The sequence below is a fragment of the Silurus aristotelis genome, assembly GCF_946808225.1.
Source record: "Silurus aristotelis genome assembly, chromosome: 22".
NCBI classification, from domain to species: Eukaryota; Metazoa; Chordata; class Actinopteri; order Siluriformes; family Siluridae; genus Silurus; species Silurus aristotelis.
The window spans coordinates 2908755-2935940 of record NC_139595.1 but is presented as its reverse complement, the minus strand read 5'-3'; the positions used below and the strand labels follow the sequence as shown (position 1 = coordinate 2935940).

General features: G+C 37.6%; 1 protein-coding gene across 2 annotated transcripts; it reads right to left on the bottom strand.

The window, feature by feature from the left end:
• Positions 1 to 830: 830 nt before the first annotated feature.
• Positions 831 to 26921, bottom strand: mmp16b (matrix metallopeptidase 16b (membrane-inserted)). 2 transcript variants are annotated; one of them, XM_083525115.1, is made up of 10 exons: positions 26371 to 26921; positions 15224 to 15372; positions 12704 to 12826; positions 9400 to 9719; positions 7576 to 7737; positions 6266 to 6483; positions 5940 to 6078; positions 5571 to 5721; positions 4446 to 4561; positions 831 to 3418 (listed from the first exon to the last, which is right to left on the bottom strand). In XM_083525115.1, the coding sequence occupies exons 1-10, from the start codon at positions 26503 to 26505 to the stop codon at positions 3054 to 3056; spliced, it is 1878 nt and encodes a 625-aa protein (XP_083381241.1). In that variant the 5' UTR covers positions 26506 to 26921; the 3' UTR covers positions 831 to 3053. The 2 variants fall into 2 exon arrangements, with proteins under 2 accessions (XP_083381241.1, XP_083381242.1); XM_083525116.1 differs by having other exon boundaries at positions 9415 to 9719; positions 26371 to 26916.
• Between the last annotated feature and the right edge of the window lie 265 nt (positions 26922 to 27186).

The following is a 27186-nucleotide window of genomic DNA, read 5'->3' as shown; positions in this document are numbered from 1 at the left end:
ATCCTCAGCATTCTCCTACTGATATACCCCATGTCCCTCCTCTGCACATGTCCAAACCATCTCAATCTCACCTCCCTCACCTTGTCTCCAAAACGTCCTACATGCGCCGTCCCTCTAATAAACTATTTTCTAATCCTGTCCATCGTCGTCACTCCCAACAAAAACCTCAACATCTTCAGCTCTGCTACCTCCAGCTCCACCTCCTGTCTTTTACTCAATGCCACTGTCTCTAATCCATACAACATCTCAGGTCTCACCACAGTCCTATAAACTTTCCCTTTCACTCTCACAGATACTCTTCTATCACAAATCACTCCTGCTATCACTCTTCTCCACCCACTCCACCCTGCCTGCACTCTTTTCTTTACTTCTCTAACACACTCTCCATTACTTTGCACTGTTGACCCCAGGTACCTGAACTCCTCCACCTTTTCCACCTCTTCTCCCTGCAACCGCACCACTCTACTGCCCACCCTCTCATTCACACACATGTACTCTGTCTTACTCCTACTGACTTTCATTCCCCTTCTCTCCAGCATGTACCTCCACCTCTCCAGGATCTTCTCAACCTGCTCCCTACTCTCACCACAAATCACAATATCATCCACAAACATCAATTTCAATTAATAGGTCACTTGTCTCCTGGCTCCCATTTCTTCCTCCGTGAGCCACTGAGATTGGAACAACACAAATACATGAGGTTGCTGATTCAAAAATCATTAATCACATTCAAAAGAATCTCACACACACACACACACACACACACACACACACACACACACACACACACACACACACACACACCAAGATACACCAAGACACACAACAGATCCGACTGATATCTTAGTATTTAATACTGTATAATCTGCCCTTCACATCCATATTCAAGACAGTATATGAGATATTTACAGCATGTTCGAATATATACATCTTGTTTCCAAAGGCAGAGTTCAGAAAGTTGCCATATCGATAACATTGTGAAGTCTGTGTGTTCCATCCCCGTGTGATCTCGCGTTTCAGGAAGTTGTTAATTGGATTGGAGCGGTGCCAATGCTGGAGATTTCTAACAGCCACACAGCCCCCCATCAGCTCATTAATGAATCCTGGAGAGCTTGAATGACTTCTGAGGATGTCAGAAATCAAACATTAAAAAAAAAAAAAAACCCAGCAGAACAAAAGGATGAATGAAAAATTGAAATTAGAAAAAAAAAATCATATTATTGTTTAATAGTTAAAATTGCTTGAAAAAAATCTCTTTTTTAATTATGATACTCTTTAATTCTTGATTTCATCAGACAAATTTTTTCTATCACTAAACCAGTTTCAGTATAAAACCTGTAATAAAGCCATAAACATCCATCTGAGCTTATTTAAAGTAAATTTTTTGAATTATTGTGGTTAATATTATGTTTAGTTCAGTGCATTTTCTCATCAAATATAGTGCTACGCTAAAATTTCTTTAACGTCTCTGACGTTTCTACACGTTTCTACATTTTGTATTCTACATCATAATATTTCCAGTATATTCGATTAATAGATTATTCTGAATGCTAAACAACATGTCGGATTTTTACTGCTTCTTTCACATATTTGAACCTGGAAGACCTTTCCTAAATAAAACAAACGTGAAATAAATACATTTAAGCATCTTGTACAATTGAGTGCAAAAAAAATTGTATATACAATAAAATTTTACTGGGAGAAAAAAAGATTTGGAAGAAAAACAACGAAAAAAGAATTTAGAAGAAGTAAAAATTTAAGGTTGTGTGACCTTTGACAAAACAAACTATAAGGCAAAAACAACAGAAAAAAATTTAAATAAATATAAAAAAAAAAAAACATAAAATCCCTGATGTAAAGACTTCTTTTCATTATGAATTTTTCAAAATGACAAAAACAAACCAAAACCCGTTTTTTTTAACAGTTTCTACTGAGGCTCGATGGACGACTGCAAATAAGATAACATTAACATATTATCTGCTTCTGCATGTATCAATAAATAACCCAAAAGTTCACAATGCAGTGCAGATTCTGTCATCTGATTCATTTAGCACCTGCTTTGTGATTTCCCGCAGCTTGAAAGTCATTTCAGGAACAAACGCTGTATAAATGAATGCGGCTGGTACTGAACCCTGTTTTCCACAAAATATAACAATTATTTCATTATGGGTTTTTTTTTAGTCTCCTGTAATAATGTGAATGACAATATTACCTTAGTGAAGTTTGTTAAATGTTAGAGATTTGCTGGAAATTTGTAGCATATCTCAATACCATATTAAAACACATTGATTTATACAGAAGGTCACATTTTCTCCAAGAAATTAGTTTCGGGTTTCGGTGTTGTGAGATCTGATCTCTAAACCTAAGCATTTTATCTCTTGTTTTGGCCTAAAGGTATGCAAACCTTTGCACTTGGCAATAGGTTCCAAGCCATTTGTTATCGTACATGTATAACACACCTCACCCTTACACACGAGCACACATATACAGAAAAAGAAATATGTGCTTAAGGCATTCAACTAAATATCACAGATAGAGTTGGAGATTGTAAAAGCTGATGATAGAAATATAGAACGCACGAAACCTGAAAACGTATGCACAGTTAATTTATGTTCCGACTAAGATCTATGGTAAGATCTAAGAAAAAAAGCATTGTCTTTGGAAACCAAAGGTGTTTTGGTTTGAGTATCAGTTCTTAAAACATATGTAAGAGTCCACACTTTATGTGAAGCTGATAAGCAGTAAGAGATTCTTTTCTTCTTTTTTTTTTTTAATTCGAAAATGTCTGTCCTTTAGTGATTATTTCATTGAGATCTGGTTCTAGTTTTAAAAAAAACGACTGCGGACAGTCGAGAACGGAGGCCTGACATGACACACACATAACGACACGGCGCTCCTGGGAAAAGCCGACACCACAATTAGGACGTGGGCATGCTGTCCATTTCTTTCCTCCTCCCTCTCATGAGAGACTGAGGTTCAACACCAACCCTCAGGTAAGACACATTGGCACATCCCACATGTCTTGGAATGGGGAAGTCAGAACCCCCCACTTTTCAAACCCATTCCTGCATAGAGCGCTTGCAGTACAGTATGTGGCGCTTGGTGTCCTTACGCTTGACTCGGAAAACAGTGTGCAGTAGGACCATGAGGCATAGGGCTAGCACGCAGGGTATGGCGATGGCCACAGCTTTTTCTGTGCCGCCCGTGCCCTCGGGTTTGCGCACGATATCCACGTCGTCATGCTCGTAATGTGGTGGCTCATCATCCTGTGGCAGCCGCCAGTCCCAGTCGGGGTCAGAAGGCAGGCCATCGCAGCCCATGAAATCTCGCAGGATGGACCTGGGGTACCCCGGTTCTACCCGCAGCCTCCTGTTATTGAACTTCCAGTACTCTTTTCCCTTGTAGAAATACGTGAAGCCTGTGTTTTTACAGAATGAATTCAAAATTTTTATGTTAATATTAATGTGTTAATTGCTATTGTACCACATCAGTCAGACAAGTGATTAATGTTAATAATACCAAATTCTAAACAACTTGTATGGCTGGAAAAAAAAAAGTAATTTACACATAAAAACGCATTATGTAATAAATAGAATTACGCAACACAAATACACACTCAATAACAATTACAGTTTCTTCGGCTCTGACCTATAACTATATTCTCCAGCAGTGGTGGATGAAGTACACAAACAGTGTACTTGAGTTAAAGAAGAGATACACTCGATAAAATATTACCCAGTAAAGGTAATCGTGCTCCATTGAAACTTGAGTAAAAGTACAAAATTGTTTGCCCTTAAATGTACTGAAGTATCTAAATTACTATGATTTATTATGGCTATAATGTTTCTATTTTAATTTTTATCACCAGACTTTTTACTTCATCAACTCAGTTTATGTGAAAAGACTCGAATGTGACTCTCAGCACACTGATCTATTATTAGAATGATATTAATGACTCAAACACTGATTGATTTCTATTACAATTATCATGAGCCCACAACCTTCCTAAAAAAATAAGTAAGTAAAATAAATGAGGCCACGTGTGATGTGGTGAGTTCGACTCAGAAGTTTCTTCCATCATTCATTCCTCTCAAAGTGTTCTAGTTGCTGTTGAACTGATGCTGAACTGTTGTTGGTGATCAGTAGATACACCAAGCGGCAATCAAAACAAATTCAAAACACAGCGTGCGCTCGACCCTGATTGGTGGATTGCTGCATGTTTGACCAGTTAAGTTTTAGTAGTAAGTTATTTGACTTTGAAATGTAGCGTCGTGTAGTAAAGTTAAAGTAAAAGTCTCCCCAAATGGACATACTTCAGTAAAGTACAGATACGCAATAAAAAAGCTACTTAAGTACAGTATCAAAATTTCATTCACTTCATTAATGTTACCCAGGAGTGTTTTCCAAACAATTTTAAGTTCAAGAGTAGAAAGAAATGGACCCACCATTAGCTTTATCCACAAAGGCACCCTGAGGAGAATCTGGGATGCCCTTCCAAATAGTGATTGGTTTGGGATAACCAGGATCCATACTCCGAATGTCTTCATTGTACCTCCAGTACCTGAACCAAGGCCATTTTTAACATTTAAGTTACTATATAAACACTCTTTCAGTACATACTACCTCATACTTGTTACAAACAAAATTTTTTTAAATAAATAACCAATAATTTTTTTAAACGTTTTAAAGCCATGTTGTAAAGAAACATCGCAGAAAAAAAATAGAACAAAATGTGTTTAAAAAAAATTTTGTTCGATAAAGCTAAAAAAATAACAAATAGCTGCAGAAAGGCCAAACGGCAGACAGGATTTGCATTTCACGTGTAACGTGTCGAATGAAATCGCCTGTCTGAGCGCGCTCTAAGTACCGAGCAATATCGGCGCATTGGAAAACAATCAAAATATTAATTTACATAATTAATTTAGAACAGAATATACCTTTTAGAATCTTCCATACACTGTTAAATATTTAAATCTGTGTCAGAGATTGAGGAAAGTGAAACTGTCAGGGGGGGGTTGCATTTATTTGTACGTGTTAAAAATATTTAGTAAATGAGTATTTTTGTCACTTTTTTAACAGCATTATCATAATAGGCTGTATATTAACTTATTGGAAGAAAACCGGTAGGTCAATGAGAAATCAGACATTGAGAACCCCCATTTAAACAAAATGGCACGATCCTCGTTTTATAACACCTCCGCAAAGATTCGAGTCTTCTCCTATCAAAGCATCAAATCTTCAACTCTTCAGGGTCACCCCCTAATTGGAACTAGCTAATTTCTTGATATATGATTAATGAAAAGCCCTATCTTGCTAGATTTTCTTGAAAAATTCCCAAGAAACTAATATCATGCTACTAAAAATGATATAACATATCTTTGATTGTGTAACTCTTGTTTGTTTGATGTCCACTGACCCGAAGAATATATTTTCTTGAAGTCCTCCCTCGACAGGACATTAATGTGTTTGGGGTTGTTCAGAGGCATTTAAAGGAGACTTGAAAACAGCAGTGACTCAGCTCCGTCCTCTTTACATCACAGTGTTGAAAATAGGACTCTGATTTGACTCACCTGTCCCCTTTGAAAAAATAGGTTTTAGCCACTTCTTCCCACCACACCGCCGTCTCGATGTTTTGAGAAGGCATCCCAGTGCCGAACAGAGAGATGTCCTGAGGGTACGTGGGCTGCAGAGTGGTGTCCTTGAACACCCAGAAGCGATGGCCTTTAAGGAAAAAAAGAGTAAGGAATCCACCTTGTACGTTAATTGGTATTTGCCAAGGAACACAAGAATCGTGAAATGTCATCAGCTGGTGTGTCAAATCCAAATCAGCCTTCTGGTAAGTTCAGCTCTTCCGAACAGGTTTTATCTGAAACCTGTTCTCTTCTAACCATGTACCAAGTTTCATTAAAACAAATGATGTAAGCAGAAAGTGGCCTCACCTTTGAAGAAGACAAACTTGCCCTCGCTGTTCTCATAGACAGCGTCGATCTTGGGGGGCAACCCTTTCCAGAAGTAACTGATCTGCATGGGGTAGCCGGGCACCACCGAGTTATCACGCACCCTCCAGAACCACTGGTCCTATTCAGAAAGCCATTATACGGCATATTAATGCACGTTAATGCACTTATTAAAGTTTAATGTGAACGCACACCCTGTAAAGCATTATTCCATGGGGTCATTTGAGTTGATGTATCTCGATGAGTTACAAGTGCAAAATAAAATATCTGAAAATGAATTAGTCCTAGTGAGGTTCCAGGGCAGTTACCTTGAAGACAAACAGCTCTTGGCGCAGGATGGCCAGGGTGTTAAAACCACCATCGCAGATGCTAGGTTTGGAGTTGGGGTTCGTGGGTTTGGATTTTTGTGGCGGCCTATGAGGACGGCTCTGCCGGTCGTGCTTCCGAGGATCCGATGGAGGGTGAAGGCGAGGAGGTGGCGCCGTCGTGAACAAGCGGGTTGGCTGAGGGTTTCTATCTGGAGGACCTGGAATTATCAAGAGATTGAATTTACCTTCATTAGCTTTGTCTGCCTGTGTTATCTGATCGGATATGGACCATGTGCTTAATTCAATAAGCAGGATATCCAGGAATTTATTCGTAAAACATGTTGCATGGGCATTTACACAACAATTATAATGAAGACTACTTCGGTGTCTATTAATCGTTTTGTCATTTTTATTCATAGCTATGAAGATATATGGACGTTGGTGGACACCTCACCAGAAGATTAGTATGTGCTTTTTTGAACATACCATTTTAGATTTAGTCCCCATTTGCTTTCATAATAACCTCCACTCTTCTAGGAAGATGTACCACTAGATTTTGTGGAGATATGTGTGAGATTCATTCATCCACAAGGTTGTTAGTAAAGTCAGATACTGATGTAGGTGAGGTGAGAAGCCCTGGGTTGTGTTCCAATTCAACCAAAAGGTGTTCAATAGGTTTGAGAGTCAGAGCTCTACAGCAGGACACTCAAGATCTTTCATTCCAACCCATGTAAAGCAGATCTTCATGGAGCTGTCTTGGCACATAGGGGTATTGTCCTGATGGAACAGGTTTGGGTCTCCTAGTTCAAGTGAAGGGAAGATTGTGTGTTATATTATCCAGAGCCTCCAATTGTACGGTAACAGATTGGAATGGAACCAGATATGTCTAAAAAAGTCAGGTGTCCCATTAATTTTGTTTATATTCTGTATTTATCAGCATATGTTTAAATGATGAGAAAATCAGCGATGATAAAACCTCTGAAAATCTAGCAGATATATTTTAATTTGGTTTAGCCATAGAAAATGTTTTTAATTTACAAGTAAACTGTCTGCATTTGGATCCATTTATATTAATTTGCCTTTGTTGATTAGATTTTCTCTCTCCTGTCCCTAGTGTCCTGTTCTGTTTAGTATCCTGTATAAATGTTGATTTCTGAGTTTTTGAGAAGTGAAAAAAAGTTAAAATTGCAGCTAACAAACTTTCGCCTATAGAGCAATATATAGATTGTTCACTTTCAATAATGTAACAAAGGTCAAACAATGAGAGAAATCATGTTCTAAATTGCGATTTAGATTTCTTTTTATATTACCGTATATTTTCTGGATGCCTTGTAGATCATCGTGAGGCAATTTGAAGCTCTCTGTGTCCATGTACTGGTAAAATGGGGCCATTATCGCGGTGGGGTCGTTTGAGTGCTCCAGACCCAGAGCATGGCCCAGCTCATGGACGGCCACCAAGAACAGGTCATTCCCTGTGATAACGCACAAGGGCAATTGAGCTGCGTGATCACGCTGAAGTACACACTCAGACACACAAAAGTAGAGCAGATTATGGTAATGGCTACAAAAAGCACAGCAGAGACAAGCTTTTTTTTCTTTTTATGAATTATGGATGAAGGAGAAAACACAGAAACAATTCCAGTGTTATCAGGACGCAGCTTTTTGAGCATTATAAAGCTAGGCACTAAGGAAGTGAAATAGGAAGTGCTTGTAAATAATTGGGAAAATTTAGCTAAAATAAAACAGGATATATATGGGTTAAACACTCTGGTCTACATAATTTGTAGAAGTAGCTAACTATAAACGTAACTTACAAATTTTTCCAGCTAGCTAAACAGACCATAATAACTGCTGGGAAACTGTAGCTAAATAGCATATGTGACTAGCTGTTATATCCAACTAGCTAATATAAGTGATCTCAAGCATTTCTCACTCCCAGATTATGTTTTTTTATGAATTATTTTTTTTTTTTGTAAACTTTCTCTGTGTATATCTAATGCTAGCAAGAAATGAATAAAGAGAGAAATCTAATAATACCGTCGCAACTATTTGACATGAGATCCTCATTATGAGAAGCTCCTACATGGCATGCTGCCAAGCCTATAACAAACTTAACTACATAATAGTAATAATTCATGACCTTGGGAATAATTTATAATAATTTGAATATAGAAATCAGAACTAAAATCAATGTTATAAGTTTTAGTGTTTGTCACAAAAGTGTAACAGTGTGTGGGATCCAAACAAACAACTCCCAGGTTTCTAGTTCGAACATTTTTACAGAGCCTTGAATGCAAAACATATGGAAGTCCATAAAATTGAATGTCATGTAGCGATAAAGATTGTATAAAAGCAGACAGGCATGCCAGAGCTTTATCTGTCTTTTAGGCAGACTGCAGTATGAAGCGTAGCTGTCAGTATCCATTATGGCCATGATGGAGATGTTCAGCACAGGCACAGGAGCATCTTAAAAGCCCTTTTTCGATGAGCCAGACTAGTTATTATGGCTCACGGCACAATGACAATCTGATTACCTCTCGGCTAATGGATGTGCATTACAAACAACATGTCTGGAACAAGAACAACATTGTCTTGTCGAATTTCGCTATACAAACATAGGCTCTCTGACACACAAACAAACATGGACAGAACATTTACAAAACCACAAACTAAACAAAAAAATTTGATTGATCATACAAGCTGTTTTTAGCACCTGACATTCGCTAATAAATTAATGCAGATAACAGTTTGAAGGTAATCTCATCTATTTTAAAATACCTCATTGACTTGTTATCATGTGTTTTCTTTTTATATAATTTTTTTTTAAAGCAGCAATTATTTTGGTTTATATTTTGGTTCTGTCTAAAACTGTATTGTAGTGTTCGCAACTTCCAAGATTTGTGGCAGATTGGCAGAACCATCTGACCAAATTAAAATTGTGTATTAAATTGCCTTGTGGTATAAAGAGTCCACACAAACATATATGTATATGCACAATTTTTACTGCCATAGCATTATACCTATTTAATTTAAAAAAAAATTCTTTATTTAGGTCCTTCAATTAATTTGTTAATGTCATCTGGATTGAGAAAGATGGAACGACTTGCACAAACAAACAACAAAAAGCCCCTAACCTGCCGTTCTCTCACCATCATGGTTGGGGTTGCCCAAGGTCCAGGGTTCATCTGAGTCAAAATGCGTATCACCCCCTATCCCAGGCCCGGGGAAGTATGCGTGAGCCAAGAAGCCACCTTCTCCATCGAACGGAGAGCTGTCACCATGGAAACCGGATGCAAAGATAATGGTGATGTCTACGTCACGCTTACCGCTCTCCAGCGCACTGTATGGAACAGCCTCGAAGTTCAGAGGCGTAACGCTCTGCCACACGTCAAATGCCCTCCGGATGGCTTCGTGAGTCTCCCGTGCGCCCACCTTTGGGGTCACATTCTTAATACTGAAGGAAAAACATGGTTTATTAGTAAAGGTTACGGATGAAATTTGTCTTTCATTTAAACATGGAACTGAGATATGTCATGTATCTTCTTGTCATGTATCCAAGAAGGGGTAGCTTGTGGTTAAAGGATTGGACTCTGGATCAGAAGGTCACAAGTTCAGTTTAATGGGGTCTCAGTTGGTCTGTAACAATAAATGACATTAGCCAGAGTAACTACCAGTATTATTGTGGAGATTTTATTATGATTTATGATAAATGTATTTATGATGCCTCCTAATGCTAGATTAAGAGCATTATTATTAATATATTGACATTTTTTTATATTCATTGCTATTGAAACAAATCAAAACACTAACTTTCCTATGCATAAGCATTTGTTTGGAAGGTGAATCTAACAAATAATTGGGCAAGGTAAATACTTATATACCGATAGCTAGGTTGGATCGTACTTGGATAAAAAAATAATATATATATTCATATATTCAATATAATTATTGAATTAATAAGTTATAATTAATATATATATATATATATTATATGATATATCTGTGCGGCCCACCATCCCATGTGTCAAAACAAACAGCACGTAGTGTCAATAAATCGCCTATAGAGGCTGCTCTTGTAATTACGGCAGACCGAAACCCGGAAAAACTATAGGTATGAATTTTTGCCAATAGCTGATAGTTCCGGTGCCTCGACCTCTATTGATAACTACTGGAAATTTTAATTTGAAAGCCAACCTTTATTAACAAATACAGATATGATATGAGATTTTTAAAATAAAATTTTCAATGTCTTTGGCATTGTTTAGAGGGCATTTATAGCTTAAAAAGTTCAAAGTTTCTATGGCTGGAGATTCAAACCGCAAACCTCTCGTAACCCCAATGCACTTTGTGCTCAAGTGCTCTTTCATTTGGGCATCACATAAAAAAAAATTGTACCATTAGAACATCGTTTGACAGGCACAGAATCAAATAAATAACCTACACCCAATTACATTCACATGGAACAGCTCAATGTTAAATGGTTCACTGAAAAAACACAACCATCTTTTCTATGATATATTCCCTCTGCTTCACAACAGGTGCAAAGACTATTGATTTTCTTCTTTTTTTTTTCTTTTTGCTTCTGACCAAGGTACAGTTTCTTCTTTCTACATTGTTATCATAACCATTATAAAAAAATACCAGCACAAAAGGCCAAGCACCGGCACAAATTTCATAGCGGCCTATTAGGATGATGGATTGCCTGCACATAGAACAAACAGAAAAGTGATTTGTTTTTTTGTTTTTTTCAGTTTCTAAGAACTCAACAGTGAAGTTTAGGAAGTGGCGGCTTTGCCGAACTTTGCACCACGAAGGCTTAATCTCTGGCTGACAGACGGGAAGAAGCTGAAAATCTCCTTTATCTCATTCATTCACTTCTCTCTCTCTCTCTCTCTCTCTCTCTCTCTCTCTCTCTCTCTCTCTCTCATTAAAGAGTCGTCAACAGCTGCCAGATTTTGGCCTCATTCACGTTCCATCTGCATAGGCGGCTCGTCAAGAGGAGAAAAAAAAGCGGCAGATTTTTAATAAATCATTTTCCCGTTATCGCCCACTGTAACCAGGCTAGTCTAAATTGAGGTGAGAACTCCCTCCATTTCCCTTCAAAGACTAATCTCCAGTAAATTATAATGGCTAAAGTCACTGGTGGAGGTTATTTTATGCTTGAGTATATCTCCAGTGCAGTGTGAAGGATTGGAAAGTAGGATTTTGCAGCCATTGGACACAATCTGCCTCGACTGTCCTTGAATCAGTTTGCTGGCCTTTAGTTAGGACTGTAACGCCTTCTGAACCAAACTTAGGACAAGATGTGCTCTCAGTTCAGGTCAAAAGAGTTTTTACGTTGTATATTTGAGCATTTTTGTTGAAACTAAATTGTGAAAACAAGAAATCGGTACATGTTTATTATTAAATGTTTAGTGAACTAAAAATGTTTTACCAGTTTAGTTTATATATTTGGGTAATATAGATACTTTCCCCAGAACGTCCTTGGGACCCAGTAGCATCTCCTCCCCGGCAATAACCCAGTAGTTATGTGTTAATAACTTCTAGTAGTTATGGGTATTAATACAGTGAGGATTAACTACCATTTATGGAAGGGCCCCTTATAAGGTGAGGGGTAAAGCTGTAACTTTTCATTTTATTTTCCCACAAAAATAAGTTATTATAGTTCAAAACTGCCAAATCATAAGTGAGTGTTTCACAGTGTACAGTGTTTATAGTGTAACTATAAATGGATATAGACTACAGAACAGACAATAATTTGTGGACAGCTGATAATAAGATTGTGTGCTTTCAATAACATTCAATATTTAGTCCCTATTTGAAGTTATAAAAACCCCTGATCTTCTGGGAAGATGTTCCACTAGATTTTGCACTGTGCTTTTGGAGATTTGTGCTCAAGTCATCTACGTCCGCCTGATGTAGATGACTTGAGGAAACCCGTGGTGCCATCAGCATTCCAGTTCCTACTGAATGTGTTTAATAGTGTTGGGATGAGAGCTCTGAAGATTTTTCACACCCATCTTACACATGAAAAGCAGATTTGTGTGGAACTGGCTTTGTGCACAGATGGTAGCTTAGTGGTTAACAACAAGCTGCCACACCCGGGCCCCTGAGCAAGACCCTTAAACCCATAGCTGCTGAGTTGAGATAAATGTAAGTCACTCTGGATAAGGATGTAAATGTAAATGGCTGTAAATATAAATGCACAGTGGCTTTGTCATGTTGGATCAGGTTTGGGTATCCTAGTTTAAGTGAAGGGAAAATGTATTGCTTTTGCATTCAAAGACGTCCATATGTTTTTTAACTTTGTGGGAAAAGTGTGGAAAAAGAAACCAAACATGGCTGGAAAAGTCAGGTGTCACAATACTTTTGCCTCTATAATGTTATCTTTGATGACGTAGTTGTTATTCCATTATATCCAATACAAAATACGCTTACCTGTAAGTGATGTGCGTGCGCTGCCACTTTTGTCCCGTGAGCGCGTATCGACGTGTCCGTGACGGTGAGCCGGACAGTCTCCTGACCTGATCTGGAACTCCGCACCTGGGCTTCTTCATCCACCTGAGAGAAACTCCAGGATGGTTAATAAAGCAAACTAGCAGTCTAAAGATTCACAGTGACTGCCGTGTGTACAGGCCAAATGATAAAGCTCAGTATTAGTCTGATATCACAAGCACTGCTTGTTACTTGATCACTTTTATTAGATAAGTTCAAATTAAATGATTATTCAGTTATCAACAAACAATGCTAAGTCTTTTGCACTGAATTATAGTGCTGCCAAAAACCTTAAAATCTTTAAATATACAGATACTTCCTTAGAAAACACTGATTTCAGAAGTATTCTAAAAAGACACACACACACACACACACACACACACACACACACACACACACACACACACACACACACACACACACACACACACACACACACAGCTGTTCCGGGCACAGATTGACTGTATTGCATAGCTGGTAGCAGTGAAAGATGCTGAATATCATTTTTTTAGAGATCTAAGCTTTGAAGAGATTGTGAAATGCCCTCGAAGGTTAAATCATCGATTGGTAGCTGGGTTTTGCTGTGTCTGTTTTCGAGCTGTTCATTACTGACTACTCAGCGATTTTGTACACTTTAGTGTGCCACTTTATTGTGCCATCAATGCATTATTGAAAAAACAGTATCCTAAGGTACCAATAAATGTTTTTTTTTTTTTGTTAATATATTGCCTTAGATACCTGAGTTTAATGCCAAAGCATACATATGAGTCATTTGTGCGTGCTTTTAAAAGCACGTCCTGTTCTGGGATTATAGCATGACTCAGCAAATTTAAACGTCTAAGGTGTTGATGGTGATTATGATGATGATGTTGAAATCTGTGTCAGAAAAAAGCACACATTTCAGTGTACACATTGAAAGTAGAACAGGGAAAGTTTAATTATAAAAGATGTTTAAAAAGATAAAGGTAAGTCAAATTACCGACATACATACACAATATGGACAAAAGTTTGTGAACAAGATTGGTTTGTGCTTTTTGTACATTCCATTCCACATTTAGTTCTTATTTCTGTTATAATATATATTATAACAAATTATATATATATATTTCTTCATTCTTCTGGGAAGATGTTTCACAAGATTTTGGAGTGTGCTTGTGGAGATTTATGATCATTTAGCGACAAAGAGCTCGATAGCAGGAGATTTTCCACTCCAACCCACTGTCATGTTGGAACAGGTTTTTATTAAATTTTATCGTACCTCATGCAGAGACGCCCTATACAATTGTGTCTTTAACAGGTTAGGGATGGACTGCATTTGGCTGGAAAAGTCAGGTGTACAAATACTTTTGTCTATACAGTGTATGTAAACAAATACGATTTGTAATATAATCACTAATAATTTAAGATATAAATTACTGCTGTCAAAATTTACGCGTTAATAACTCGTTAACGCTCATATATTTTAATGTGACTAATTTTCTTAACGTGCGATTCATGCAGCGAGCATTTCTGTTTGATGTGCCAAGTCTCAAATCAAGCCCCAAAATACACCATGATGCACACATCCGGCAATTAAAACCGTCCGTGTGGAAACACAGCAAAAGTTCCGTTCGGTGTTCTGATGATTTACGTAATTCACCATAATTACTTTAAAACATTTACAAGAATATTTTGTCTTCATGGTCTAGGTTGAATTTGGATTCACTAATAATAAACATGTATTTGCGTAAAGCATCCATATTTGCCCATATATATGTTTTTTAGATTATTAAAAACTTGACGCAGACATAAAGAAGCACTGTAAACACATTACATTTTTTTTTTTTTACAAAGTACAAATAATTTATTTTTTTAAATATATATATATATATATATTTTTTTTTTTTTATTTTTTTTTTTTATTTTTTTTTTGTGTGTGTGCATGGGATTCAAGTCAGCATTTGTTTCAGGAAGCATCATTTTGAACATAATTGCATCGGTAAAAAAATATTTATTTAAACAATCAGACTTCAACCTATGACCACTCGACATTTTGGAGATACAACAATCACCTCCAACAAAAAAAAAAAAATAAGAATAAATAAATAAATATATATATAGCTTCGGAATGTCGTAATACATTTATGACTGTATAAATAAATTGCTTCCCGTGGGCTCACCACCTGCAGGAGGGACCGTAAGGGACGGTGCTGTGAGGATTGGGCAGCAGTCGAAGGTGGGGGCCTGCTTAGACTGCTGCCCCCGCGACCCGAATTACGGATAAGCGGGAGAAAATGAATGAATGAATTAATAAATAAATTGTTTTTTACTGATGTCAAAAATTATGCTTCATGAAACAAATGCTGACTTGTATCCCTTGCACACTTTTTAAGATAGATGCATCACATCGTAAACTTTTATCCTGATGCACTGATGTAAATCGGCGAATCTTACCATCCCTAGGGGGTCTGTGTGTGTACTCACTCTATAGTGCTCAGGTCTAAATGTCCCGTGACGTTAAGGCCGTAGACACGCTGCATGGCGGCGATGGCTGAATCAACAGTTCCAGCAGAGCGCAGGACGCCCATGTTGGGCTGTGTGGGCTGGAGGTAGCCATACCTTTGTAGCCAAACCTGACAAGAAAAATGGAAAAAAAACATAATTTATAGTCATAGATTTATAGTCAGTGATGGCAGAATACAAAAACCTTGACAAAATCTTAGGAAAGCATGTATGTACAACATTGTGGCTAACACCAAGGCTCTCTTTGGTTTATAGCAAAACGTCATTATATTTGCAATATATACTTTCCTGCGCTTTAGGCTTTGTGATGAGGATAAAGTGTCTATTTGCACTTATGTTCCTGTGACACATCTAAACAGTCTTCCTTCACAGCTTTTTTCACATGCTAAAAAAAAGGTTAGCTGTTAGCTGTACATATTGTAAACCTTAAGACAACATTTGCGTTTGGATTTGTGTCCTAGCCATCATTTAATCACTGATTAGACCAGCCAAATTGATTGAGCATGTGTTGGTGTACACTATATGAACAAAAAGTATTTGGTTACCCAATTTTCTCCAGCCATTAATTGTTTATTCTTAGAATGTTAGCACAAAGTTGGAAGCACACAATTGTGTAGGATGTCTTAAGATGAAGGAGCATGAAATATTCCCTTCACTTGAATTAGACGAGCCAAACCAGTTCCAGCATGAAGATGCCCCTGTGCACAAAGCCATGAAGATATGCTTTACATGGGATGGAAGTGTGTGGAAGATCTTGAACGGAACTCTGATCTCAAATCTTTTGAACACCTTTGGGATAAATTGGAATGCTGACTGCACTGAATGAAAGGATTCTTCAGTGTCAGAGCCTTCTATAGTTTCTATGGTAGTAGCATTAAAATACTGAGAAACATTATTTTGACTGAGGACCATTCTTAAAAATACTACTAAAAAAAAATCCCTGTTTTTACTTGTTTACTTAAGTATTCTATCTAAAGTTGTACTTGAGTAAAAGTAAAAAATTACTTGCTTTTGAATCGATTTTAGTACCAAAAGTAAAAGCACTGATTATGAGAAATCTATGTGAATATTAGTTGCAGTGCAGTGTTTCATTCTCCTAACCAGCAGACTTTGTATAGAGGGAGTTTTCTATAGTTATAGACACTTAATAAAACAATTAATAAATAAATAAATAAATAAATAAATAAATAAATAAATAAATAAATAAAACCTTAATAATAATAATATATAATTATAATAATAATCATAATAATAATAAAATATTACTAATAATAATTAATCAAAATACTTACTAAACATAGATACTTACTAAAGCTAATAAAAAATCCACAGAAGTTAAATAAAAGTCAAAATATGTTGTCATATGTCATTTTTCCCCCTTATTTTTCAGTAAAAAGTAACTTTTCCAATGTGAGTTAATAGAAATGCTTTCAGGGAAACAACATCTAATTTAGACAATACGTCAATACAAAAAAACTCCTGTTTGTTCCTTGTTGGTCTAAATAGTGTGTGAGTGTCTGTTGATGGTTTATGCTGAAACCTTTTTTTCCCAAAGTTCGTTTATGTTTATGACAAAATAGAATATAGAAGGATCGTCCCTCATAAACAGCATAAAGATCCGTGAGGTTACCATAGAAGGTTAAACTTAAGAACCAGGAAAAGATTAATCTGGAATAATATAAACTAATATAAAAAACTAATATAACTAATAAAAACTAATATCAACTGCTTTAATGGCTTCGAACTGCAACTGTCGTAAAATGAAACAGTTTTTGCACTCAGGTGCCCAGCAGTGAACAGTTGATAACCTTAATAATGATGGAACTATAATGAATGGACATTCGGTTTCACCCAGATAAGGAGGCCCTCTTGAGTAAGGCCTTTAATCCTTAACTGCTCAGTTGTATGAATGAGATAATTGTAACTGGCTCTGGATAAGAGCATCTGCCAAATAGCGTAAATGTGCTGTAAATGTAAATGTTTTTTTCGGAGTCTGGTTTGTTCCTTATTCCATTTCAGCGTGTTACTTGCTATTGTCGCCACTGGCTCGCTCATTAGGTGTAAAATCTCAGGGAGTCATTTCTTATGTTAAAATGTACATTTGCAATTTATTTATTTCCATTTTGGGAGCCATTTTGCAGTTAAAAACGATGTCTCTTTAGGTAAGCAGTTTATGATTCATATGAATGGATTTGTGTTGATGTGCTAGCAGATCTATCCTGAAGTAAACACACTTTATATTCCGAACGGTTTTTTTTTCTTAATTCACATCCGGTGTGAACGCTTCATATGTCAACAGGTAAATGAGTCTTTAATAAGCCTTAAATATATTTAAAGGCTGCCAGTGCGCTAATGTCAAATCAATACCAAAGTACGGCATAAAGCACAGCATGAGCCAACATTTTCAACAACTTGTCTTTTAATATCGATTAACGTCCTTCTCCAGAGAAGCGCCTGAAGCCCTGAGGATGTTATTAAACCAGCCATATTTGTGCAGACACCAAGAAGCCGAGGCTCGTTCACTTCTTTATGTCCAGGGTGAAATCAATTACGTTCGGTTCCACAAATACACAGAAACTTGACATCGGTTCTTGATGATGCGCTTCCTGTTTTAGCACTCGTGCATCATCAAGCTACTGGTCTGAAAAAAATTTCTCACTGAAGCGGATCTGTTGTGCAGTCTGAGGCAGGCGGGTTAATTCTTAAGCTGACGTAGCTGCCAAAATGCTTTTAATAGCACATTGGGAGTATATGCAGCTCAAGCACTTGTTAGTTTTGCTATATATCAGATTCAGATTAGATCAAATTAGGTTCGGCTCTGAAGCGGACACGAACATGCAGATGTTTTTTTTTATTCAGAGGAATGTGTTTGCACATCATAATGCTTGTATGTTGCATATAAGAAATGAATCAGTAAATAAATATTTTGCGTTTAAGTTTAAATTCTGTCTTCACATCAGCCAGAATAACATTTTCTTCTTCTTCTTCTTCTTCTTCTTCTTCATCATCTTTTTTTATCGTTCCTGCAGGTTTTACAAGTCATCATTTAATTTGTCCTGCTGAGTCGGAGGAAACTTCTTATCTGGAAAAAGTGGAGTATGTGTCTGAATAATGAGGTGATGCTAGTAACTATACATCAACTTTAATCTAGCTGTGGCAGTTAAATGAGCCGTACTGAGCTGAGATAAGAATGAGGCTTCTTCACAAGACATTCGTCCAACTGGCTTAGTTTTAGGCCGAAAAGGAAAGGAAATGTAACATGTCATTTCCATTAAAAAGCACATGCCAAAGGGTAAGGCTCATGAGTCTTTGCGAAATTGTGTGTCAAATTAGCTCTAGACCAGGGGGTCTCCAAGATTTTGTACACTACAGATCAGTTTTGATTTGAAAATTTTCTTGCAGATCGCCTAGTGAGATGGTTGGGGTTTTATAAATACTGGATATATTTTTATTTTATTGAGTTATTAATAGAGGTTGAGGCACCGATATTTATTTGCTGGAACTATCAGCTATCTGCAAAAATCCATACCGATAGTTTTTCCGGCTTCCGGTCATTATCAGAGCGGCCTCTAGAGGCAAATCAGTGATGCTACATGCTGTTTGTTTTTACACATGGGACTGCGTGCTGCACAGAGAGCGCTATATTATATTTATTATTTATTAATTATGTCATTATATTTATTAATGAATATATTCATGGTTATTTCATTTAGCAGATTGTCATGATTCAGTACTGTTTTTTTTATTAATTTATTTTCTAATAAAGTTCAGTACTATTTTACATTGAGTGTTTGTTTTTAATCCGGTAACCATTTAGAAATCAGTTAATTAATCGATTATTGGCAAGTATGATCCAACCAAGCTATCGGTATCAGTAAAACCAAATCAGTTGACCTCTAGTTATTAACATATAACTATTTTTGATAATATTTGTTAGATTCACCCACCAACCGTATGAATAAGTAACGATCTGTACATTTATCTGTACAGTGCATAACAAAATAAAAAACGAATCTGGAATTAGGGGGCATAAAAAATTCATTTAAAATCGTAATAAAATCTTCACAATCATTTTGGTAATCACTCCGGCCCATGTCATTTTCTTTTACAGATCCGGCCCCCCAATAAAGAACAAAGTTTGTGGTCCTTACAGAATAATATTTTTGAACCCCTGGGTGAAGACTTTGGACTCTGAATCAGAAGGTCACAAATTCAAATCCCAGCACCACCAAGCTGCCATTAGTGGGCCCTTAAGCAAATCCCTTAACTCTCAACTGCTCAGTTTTAAGTCTCTCTGGATAAGGGCATCTGCTAAATTCCGTAAATGTAAAGAGCCAAAACTGTGGAAATGATGGTTTCTAAAATTGTGCTGTATGCAATTTGAATATTGGCTATTAAATGGCAAAACACATGATAAAAAGTACAGTGTCAAGTCTTTTCTATCTATTCATATATTATGCTTCTCTGACTTGACTCTTTCATGGCCTGGTACTGGGTCTCAGCCCATGTGATTGGAGACACCTGCTCTAGACTTCAGTTTTAGTGGCTTAGATATGTTTATTATTGAAATTTTTTTAGTTTTGGACTAGAGTTACACGAATAATATTGGTAATACCTACAGGAATCCATCACACCTGAAAATAGACATGCATTTTTATTTTCAGAAATCTGCCATCTTTCGCATACTCGAGCTCACATTTCCCCACTATTGGCTAGAGTTGCTGTGATGAAAAAACAAATCCAGATGGCCTTATAAAGCAATGTACACGGTATGTATAGGACAGCTAAAAATACACCTATCTAGGTCATAAGACAAATCTTATATTATGGTGATAAGTCTCCTGCTGGAATGTCTAGAACAAAAAAGATCTTCTTCTGGGACAAATCCAAAGTTTTTGAACAAACTGATAGGCCAGTTCTATTTGTGTACGGATCCCCTGGGTCTCCACCTGGCCCGGAACCGGGACAACTTCCTCAGCCATCCCCATCTAGTTACACTGTTTTCCTCTCTTCATGGAGAGCGAATTTCATTACAGTGTTTATCGATCCCTCGTTGTATCCCAATAATACAGTAGTACAAGAGGGTGTATCTGCTTGCATGCGTGTTTCTCTCGCAATATGCAAATCACATATTTGTGTAGGCTTAAAGGGCCTCAATTTCATGCCCTACACACAGCTCTTGCATTTTAATTTTGTTTTTAATGACCTCCTCGTCAACTTTTCGATTGCTGTATGACTCAGGAGTGTGTATCGACTCCCGTGTGGCCAATCGCAGCGAAAGGCTTCGGAGCTCATTGTTGTTGCGTTTGTTTTTGGCAGAGAAAATAATACTGAATATAGATTTGTTTCGCTTGCCAATTATTACTGATTCCTCATTTACATTGTGGTTTCCATGGCGACAAGCACCATGAGTTTTTATTTTCCCTAACTTTTTTCCTCTGGTTACTGGTTTGCTGCCCAACTGTGTGCACCTGTTTTGTGTTTGTTGGGATCAACTGTTGAGTCAATTATTACTTTGTTAATTTGACTTAAAATTAATGTATGTTTACTGGATAATTAGTGAGCTACCAGTTACCACTGTTACAGTTACCATTGTTACAGTTAGAGTTATGGTTTCTGAGTATTTATTATGACTCTATTTAATATTCTGTGATGTTCTGGACATGAAATCGCTTTACGTGAACTGATAAACATAAAAAAAAAAAACTTGAAATGTTTCTATATTGAAAGTGAATGTAGATAAACGGAGTTAAATTGAGCCACATCTAGAGGTTATGGTTGGAAGCAGCCAATCATCAAAAGTGTCAAAGCAGAAATGTTGGTCTCCATCTGTCGTCTGCTAAGGAGCTGCTGTGCACTGAAGATTCAAGTGCAAAGTCACAGAGCCAAATCCTGTTTTATCCTTATTTCATGTCTTCAACCGGGAGCATTGCACAACTCCTACTTCTACAGAAATCTTGTAAGATACTGAAAATGTAAGTCGAAAGAAAATAAAAATAAAACGCAAAAGATTTTGTGTTGTAAATGATTCCACTGGGTCAGAGCTGTACATTTACAGCATTGAGCAGGTTCTGTCATCCATTGAGCAGTGATGGGGTTAAGGGCCTTGCTCAGGGGCCCAGGAGTGAACTCACAACCTACAGCTGCCAAGTCCAATGCTTTAACCACTAAGCTTCCACCTCCCCATTCTTGCATGACAGATAAAGTGATAACAAGTCTTTAAAAACGAACGTGAAGAGAATTTGATTGGACAATTCCACAGCAAGTAAAAGCAAGTGGGTGCAGAATTGAGGTATGGATTGTTCCCCAACGATCGTCATGCAGAGGTTGCCAAATGTTTTCAGTGGTGAAGCTCCTTAAAGGTCTTCGTGATCTCTTTGTGATGACGTTCTTACGCTCTCGTGCCACTCAAAACACCTCGAACGACTCGTTGCAGCGTCGCGGTATGTCAAGCGTATGTCATGTCAAATGTGGAAGATTTGGCCAGTTTTATGTTTTCAGGTTCACACATGGTACCAATAGTACCAGTTAATAGTACCAGTACCAGTTTAGAAATTTTGATACCACCTCGTGCTGATTCAATGAAAGGTTCAATGTAATGTACAAACAGTTATTGTGATACATTCAAAAATTTGTTATATATCTGGACTATTTATGGTACCAAAAAAGTGAAATGCACTAGATTGGCAAAAGAAAGTGCACTCCTGACCATGACATTTTTGCTTGGTGAACATGTTGATTTTGAGAAGATGAGGAGGTCTGTGGTACAGTCAACATTCCATCCCAAAAGGTCTTTCACGGGGTTAAAGTGGTCAGAGGGTTTGGGTCTGATTTCATCAAAATTGTGTTGGATTAAGGTTCATATGAAGGTTCATATTTTGTCGGATTGTCATAAGGATATCATAAGGTTTATAGAGTTCAGTTTTGATAAAGTAGGTTGTATGAATGTAGTCCTAGGATTTCAGGGCACTTGCATGGAACCTTGACCCTGGAGTGCAGACCTATACTAAATAAAGCCAAAATAAACCCTTCTTTTATATAAAGCAGCCTCTGGATTTCTGGACTTTTAGATGTTTTTTATATTTGTAACTGTAATGTGGATGTTACTATATTGCCAAAACTTTGTGGACACCTCGTCATAAGTCTGGCAGATGCCTTTTGAGCATTGCATTCCATATTTTGTCCCCATTTGCTCTAATAATTCCCTTCAAGTCTGTTTGAAGTCTGCTCGTGGTTCTTTCCTTCAGAGGTATTTCAGGCTGAAGCAGATTTCTGCCTGCAGAGTAGCACCATCACCTTTCTTATCTCTCTCTCACACACACACACACACACACACACACACACACACACACACACACACACACACACACACACACACACACACACACTCCACTGATCTGTAGTCTCCTAAGTCTGCCTACGACTCTGCAGCACAAAAAGTAAAAAGACAGTGTTACACAGGCACAATTGAGAAGAAAGTGGGCGAGAGGAATTGCGTATGATTTGTGTACGTGTATTTGTGTGGGTTTTAGCCATAAAGTAGTACATTTCTTACTCACTCGATTGGTACTCATCTTTTCTCCCTTTGATATTTATCTTTTAGCTGGAAACCTGGACATTGTGCACTTTTAAATGGATTAAACTGATGGATGTTTTCATTTTGTCAGGTTAAAGCTTATAGGAAACCCCACAATTTTTTAAAATAAACAGTAACACTGATTATGGCCCTGGACTTCAATTCCCATCAGCACCATTACATGCCTTATAAGGTCACATGATCTCTGCACCTAAATCACACTCACTTTTATTTTGCAACACTCTGTGTCTCATGATTGTCGTCCATGTCTGGTGCTATTGTTCACAGTAGGGATGCGGATCTCAATAACTGAGGCCTACGCGATTCACATCTCGATTCGATTCTATTCAATTCAATTCATTTTTATTTGCATTTGTATTGCGCTTTTAACAATGAATATTGTCTCAAAGCAGCTTTACACAGATAATGTGTTGATTAAAAGTGAATATGTTCTTTCTAAGTAAGTTTGTCCCTGATGAACGAGCCGGTGGCGACTGTGGCGAGGAAAAACTCCCCGAGACGGCATAAGGAAGAAACCTTGAGAGGAACCAGACTCAAGAGGGAACCCATCTCGATGCATAGCCAACGATAAGATGCATTAAAGATACTTCTGAATCAGCTACCGAAGAGATCCGATGCGATTCACCCCATTACGAAGCAGTGCGATTTCCGATTTCGATTTGAATTAACCCAGTGCGATTCAATGAAATGCGATGCAATGGAAAAAAATATAATGCTATGTAATTTAATATAGTACAGATAGTTCACTTTTGTTTCATTCTTTGATTTCTTGCAATTTTTGCCTTCTGACTTCTAACGCATGACCCTTTCACAAAACGTAATCCAAAAAAGAAAAAAGGCTTTATTTTCCTGTTCTGTTCTCCAGGAAGATGCAGCTCTACCTCTGCCATGTTAATCTATATTCTCGGTCTCGGTCGTATTAACGTAGCAGAAGTGGCGCTGAGAGAACGCGCACGACTTTCACTTTTTTGATGATGCACTGATGCGATTTAGTGTATCTTACCATCCTAGTTGACAGTGTTCATTTTTATGCTAAGCTTTGTTGTGTTTTGGTTTAGTGAAAGTGGTAGCTTAGTGATTAAGACATGGATTTTTCTTCATTTAAATCACACGTTTCTAAGCTGATGCTCCTGGGCTCCTAAACAAGGCCCTTAACCCTTAACTGCCCTGTTGACTAAATAAGATAATCGTTGCTCTTGATTAAGGAGTATGCGATGAATATTCTTAGCATTTTTTATGCTAGGTAGTATCTTTGCTCTCATTACATGACAAGTGTGCACTGGATAAGCAGTTTAATAATAATCATGAAATTAAGTTTTTATGATTAAGGCATTTCAATATCTGTTATGTGAAAACCTTTTAAAAAACTAACCATGGCACTCCTAAAATAGTGTTTCAACAATGAAACAAGGAACCGATGTTTGTGTTAGAAACCCACCCTAAAGCAGAAGTTCTCTCACTATTTATCTACAACTATAAATTACATTTCATTGACTACATACAAACTATAGACATTATATGGACACATCCGTTTGTAGACACCGGACCATATGTGCTTTCTGAACATCCCATTCCACATTCAGTCCCTATTTGTTGTTATAATAAACTACACTATTCTGGGAAGGTGTTTGTGGAGATTTGTGCTCATTCAGCCACACAGGTTCTGACGTAGGTAGGGTGAGGAGGCCTGGGGTGCAGTCAGTGTTTCAATTCATCCCAAAGCTGTATACTGTTTAACTGGAAATCTTCCACTCCAACCCATGTAAAGCATATTTTCATGAGGTTTCCTTTTGCACAAGGGTATTCTGATATAGCTTCGGGTCTCCTAGTTCAAGTGAAGGGAAAATTTCATGCTACTACATCCAAAGACATCTTACACAACTGTATACATCTGTGTGCCTCCAATGATGACTAAAAAAAATTACAGTCCCTTGTGGTTAGACACTGTTCTGTCATGTCATGTAAATATAGGAGAGAAAGCAGGCAGATTACATAAGAAATTATTTCTTTATGTGCTGCACTTTTTTAATTGTAACATTTGGACACTGAGACTAATAAAAGCCTCCTTTCTGTCAGTTCATATCCGGCTAGTTATTGGCACGTCACTGAATGACTGTCTGAACAACGGCTTACAGTACAATAAAACAACAGAAGTGTAAATGAAGGGTCTGGGCCAATAATAGAGCTGTCACATTACATTGCGCAGCCTACACCTTGTCCTCCCACCCGCTGCACCCGGGCCTGTGCTCACAATGGAAAGAGGCGTCCATGATTATACGATATGAATAGATCTTGTGTTCATTAGAGTTGAGTTAGCTGACTACATGGTGTTAATAAAACATTTCCTTTTGCGTTCATCAGCACTGTTTGCTGGGTGAATAGAATAGAATAGAATAGAATAGAATAGAATAGAATAGAATAGAATAGAATAGAATAGAATAGAATAGAAAGCATTAACTGTAATTTTGGACACTTAAAGTGCACAATGGCTGTAATGAGCATAACATACATTTCTATAATAGTAACTGGAATAAACCAAGAATTTGATAGAATAGAATAGAATAGAATAGAATAGAATAGAATAGAATAGAATAGAATAGAATAGACATAACCTTATCTGTAATGTTTTCAAAATCTGATGCTACAATTTTGCTACAGTAAACATAAAATACATTTATATAATACTGAATAGAATAGAATAGAATAGAATAGAATAGAATAGAATAGAATAGAATAGAATAGAATAGAATGCAAGCTGAGTAAAAATCTATGGGAGTTATAATGATAATTACATGAAGAAATTGTATGGATATGAATCTCTAAGGTATAACAGTGAAATATAATTTTGTGTAGAATAGAATAGAATAGAATAGAATAGAATAGAATAGAATAGAATAGAATAGAATAGAATAGAAAGCAGTGACTGTAATTTTGGACACTTGAAGTGCACAATGGCTGTAATGAGCATAACATACATTTCTATAATAGTAAATGGAATAAACCAAGAATTTGACAGAATAGAATAGAATAGAATAGAATAGAATAGAATAGAATAGAATAGAATAGAATAGAATAGAATAGAAGTGTGCCTTCACATTTTCTGACAAAAGCAATGGTGAAGAATAAATCAGGACAGAATGAAATGGAATGAACAGCGGCAGAAAAACAGAGCAGAAGAAAATCCCATGGCTGCAAATGGAAACCCAGAATTCCAACACGATGAGGGAGAAGAAATGAACAGAATAGAACAGAAGACAAAAGACTCAGATGGCATTCAACTGTCTTCTCTGGCATTTCAATAAAAACGGAGACAAAGTGAATGAATAACATCCACATGTAACGTTGATAACGTGAGTGATGCGTAGCCCCTATACCCCCCCCCTATTACTCTCTCTCTCTCTCTCTCTCTCTCTCTCTCTCTCTCTCTCTCTCTCTCTCTCTCTCTCTCTTCAAAAGAGCCCCAGCAGATGCTGGAAGAGAAATCCGAAGGGGCCGACTCTACGCCACTCACCTCGGGGCTGAAGTGGTCCTCTGCCCCCACCACACACACGCTCCAGCAGCATGCGTGGAGCCACAACAGCGCGGCGCACACACACGCCAGCCTCGCTTTGGGTTTGTGAAGAAAACACACTGCGGTGGTGTTCATGGCTGAAGACGTGAAGGCTTTGCTCCTACATCAAGGGCGACTCGCTGGATGAAGCGGGATGGAGTAACCAGCGCGCGACATAAGAGCATCCGTGAGGTTTTTTCCGCTTAACCGCATCTCCTCGGATTCTGTCTGGCTCTGGAACACACACGCCTCCCAGACGCATTTCCTTACGCATCAGTTTGGCATCCTGCTGGCGAGCAGGCACGCTGGATCTCTCTCCAGCCGTAGCAGCATCAGCATCAGCAGCATCAGCATCAGCAGCATCCCATGGTATAAGCGGAGGCTGGAGATTGCGCATGCGCGTTTAATTCCCTGCGATGCTGCGCGTTTGCCTACTCTGCTTCTACTGCGCATGCGTCCGGCGCTTTCATTCTGAGATTGTCAATTCATAAATAGTGCATGTGCGGCACACTTAAACGCACGCATGGATACACACACACGTGCCCGCACGTGCGCGCACACACTGTTTTACACACTGATAACGCGACATCATATCAGCAGCATTACAATTACAAACAATATGAATTACTGCTTTATTTATTGCCTTAATCCAGTAATATCACCTGAGACAAATTTAATTATTAAACGATATTAAACGTTATTTTCAATAATCTTTTGCATAATTTGCCTTACATACATGTTTCACCTATTTACACGCGTGCGAAATTGTCTATAATT